The sequence below is a fragment of the Lactuca saligna genome, chromosome 4 (genome assembly GCF_052625555.1).
Source record: "Lactuca saligna cultivar CGN05327 chromosome 4, ASM5262555v1, whole genome shotgun sequence".
NCBI classification, from domain to species: Eukaryota; Viridiplantae; Streptophyta; class Magnoliopsida; order Asterales; family Asteraceae; genus Lactuca; species Lactuca saligna.
Genome location: NC_136420.1, coordinates 164,478,471 through 164,482,082, shown reverse-complemented (window position 1 = coordinate 164,482,082; position 3,612 = coordinate 164,478,471). Strand labels below are relative to the sequence as shown.

Genomic DNA, 3,612 nt, shown 5'->3' with positions numbered 1-3,612 from the left:
TAATTGTCATTAATAAATTTTCTATGTTAAATGTAATTATCATTAATAGATTTCATAAAATTGGCGCACAAAAAAAAAAGATTAACCAAATGATGATATCAGCATAATGATCTAAAGCTGAAAAAAATAAAAATAAAAGACAATCAATGACTATGATTTTTGAAGATGATTTTACAAAATTTTTCTTTTAATAATATTTAAAGATAAGATGCGAGAAAAATAATATTATAACACAGAGTATAATAACATAATGTTACAATGATATGAATTTTCAAGCAACATATGCACGCTCTTTAGTGGTTTTAGAATTAGAAATAACTAAAACGATAAATCAATTAAGTAAACTCTCTAAGATGTTTTTATAGTTTTGCAATGGTAATTTCAAGACCATCTTCTGGTTTTGGAATTGGGAGATAGTTAACTTTCGCTTCTGGATTCACTAGTTCCCATCTGAAATCCATTTAAAAGGTCAACTGTAAATATCAATAGGAAATTTTGATCTTTTTAGTCAAAATATGTGTCTACTAATTGACGCATGAAATGCCATAAATTCAAATGACTATAACTTTACTTGTATCCGGTGGACATATGATGAAGAAACAAGCCAACTTGTAAACGAGCAAGCATATTTCCTGCACAGATTCTTGGGCCGCCGCCAAAGGCTTGGAAGTTTTCTGGCAGAATTGATCCCTGAAAACATATACGTATACAGATTTAGTTTTGAGAAAAAAAAAAAAAAGAAGAAACATCATAAAGCAAACATATTAAGCTTGGCATCTGACTTACATCCCATCTATCAGGGTTGAAACACAATGGATCGTTGTAGTTCTTAGGGTCTACGTGGACATTCCTAAGCCATACAACCATATTCCATCCTTTTGGTATGGTGTATCCTGCATTATAATATAAAATTTAGCAATACAAACATAAAACAAAAGCATAAATAAAATATAGACATTAGTTTAATGTTTAATGGGAAGTTTGAATGGGGAGTTGAGCCATATTAAAATCAAAATCTTCGTTAGGGGTTAATGCATGACACTCAATAGAATATTAGAATATGCTCATTCAACTCTACACACTCTCTCTCTTTATATATATATATATATATATATATATATATATATATATATATATATATATATATATATATATATATATATATATATAAAAGAGAAAAGTGAATATACCTTAAGGGTATATTAAGCTTAGGTACCCAAACTCATCATAATAAAAGAGAATATATATATATATATATATATATATATATATATATATATATATATATATATATATATATATATATATATATAAGAGAAAAGTGAATATACCTTAAGGGTATATTAAGCTTAGGTATCCAAACTCATCATACTACGTCGTTTTGTATCATATATATATATATATATATATATATATATATATATATATATATATATATATATATATATATATATACATTGTAATTATACAATGTTCTTATAATTCAATTTCTAACTTGATTTACCTTTCTAAGATTTTTATGAATTTCACATTTATTTTCTCTTACATAAATTTTATTTTCAACTATAATATAGATAACTCAGTAGGTGTTCGGCAAAAAGATGTGATGTAAGAGGAAGATAATAATGAAATTTCAAAAATTTTGAAAGTAAATCAAGTCAGGGGTTGAATTTTAAGAACATTATAATGAATATTTCAAACAAATCGACGTATTATAGTGAGTTTGGGTACCTAAGCTTATATACCCTTAAGGGTATATTCACTTTTCCATATATATATATATATATATATATATATATATAAACGATGTGGAAATCAATTAAAATATAAAGTTCAATGGAATATAAAGTTTAATAAGTAAAATCAAATATTTGTGAAATGTGTAAACGATGTGGAATCCATTGAATTCATATGAACTTAATGCATTGAAGATGGTTTACTTACCTTTATATTCTATATCTTCTGTTGTTGTACGAAATATAAAAGTAGAGACATTAGCCAATCTGATGCTTTCATCAACAACCTGAACCAATGATTTTTAAATCGAACATCAAAATTTATTCAAAGGAGATGTTTTAGCAAACAAAGATGATTAATTATACCTTCATGGTGTATTCTAACTTCAAAATCTCATCGCTGGTTACAAGCTGTTCATTCTTACACTTTTTGAGAACCATGTTTTCGTCCTATATATCATGATGATAAGCGTTAACATAAAGTCAAAACTCCAAAAATAGAAGAGACAGACATAACCTTACCCGAAGCCTTTCTAAAACCTCTGGCCATTTTGCAAGATAATAAATAGCCCACATTGTGACGATGACAGTTGATTCATAGCCAGCAAGAAGAATGCCAGTAATATTATCAAGAACCTCAGTGTCACTCAAATTATTCCCTTCTTCATCCTTTAAATTCATTAAACCATCCAGTAGATCATTCATAGCATCATTACTTCCATCGTTCTTCCTTCTCCTTTTATCCAGCTCTTCCCTGAAAATCGCTTGGGCTTTTCTACGACACTGTCACAGAAAATTGCAAACATCCATCTTTACACTTATAAATGGAGCATACATTATCTACACCACCTCTAATAACGACATATAAACTGGAGAAACATTAAGTTCAACGTCATAAATACCTGAAGCGCACGATAAAATGTGAATCCTGGTATATTCAACGGGTAAGCTCTGAATCCAGTAAGCATCCCGGAAAGGTGTTCTTTAAGCTGGTGGAGCGTAGGGCCATGCTCGAAACTAGCAAAATACTTGCAAATATTCTCAAAACTAACCTTCTTTATTTCATCATAGGAGGTAATTTTATCACGTTTGACCCACGATTGGAGGGCTGAGATCATGCGTGGTTGCACAGCAATGGCGATTCGACGAAGAGCATCTGGTTGGTTAATGCTACGAATAACAAAACTTCTAATCCTAAGATGTGCTTTTCCATGAACAGCAACCAGTGACATCTTTCCTACAAGATCGGGATTTGCCCATTTCAAGATGAAGCTTTCGGTAGTTCGAAGTACATATTTATTGGTCTCTGGTAAAAATGTAATCACTGATGGTCTACCAAATAGGTATGTCTTGTACATCCCTATCCCATCGCCATACCTGTTCGATTAATCAAAATGTGAAAATGACCAATCCTTTAGTATAGTAAACAAATATAAAGCGGCATTTATTAGTAAACAAAGAATATATTGAAGTAAAACACAATTACTTTTGACGCTTTGAATTGATGTAGTCATCGGGGCGACGTAGGAATCTGAAGTACCATAAAAATGTGAGCGTTTCACCTAAGAACGGAAGACCCATGTGTCCTGGAGGCAGCTTGTTGCTTCCTTTGGATGGCCGGAGGGTTGTCATAACTAGTCCATACCATATGTCGTTCCACCACCACAATAAACACCCTACTAGTGGCACCACTCCTATCACCGCCGTCAACCATATGCCCACTGTCATCGTGACTCTCTAGGTTTTGTTTTCTTGGCGGTGGTTAAGAAACTGTTTTATGCAACTGTATGTGTTTAATAGCTTGCTGGAAAAGATACCATTACAGACAAAACACAGTAGAACAACACTCGTCGACAAGTTTCTAAATTAAGTTATT

General features: G+C 31.1%; 1 protein-coding gene across 1 annotated transcript; it reads right to left on the bottom strand.

Annotated features, from left to right (window-relative positions):
- Positions 1 to 291: 291 nt before the first annotated feature.
- LOC145038899 (ent-kaurenoic acid oxidase 1-like) lies at positions 292 to 3,102 on the bottom strand. Its single transcript, XM_078987118.1, has 7 exons — positions 2,639 to 3,102; positions 2,259 to 2,519; positions 2,103 to 2,186; positions 1,945 to 2,023; positions 787 to 893; positions 572 to 690; positions 292 to 450 (listed from the first exon to the last, which is right to left on the bottom strand). The coding sequence occupies exons 1-7, from the start codon at positions 3,092 to 3,094 to the stop codon at positions 360 to 362; spliced, it is 1,197 nt and encodes a 398-aa protein (XP_078843244.1). The 5' UTR covers positions 3,095 to 3,102; the 3' UTR covers positions 292 to 359.
- Positions 3,103 to 3,612: the final 510 nt, after the last annotated feature.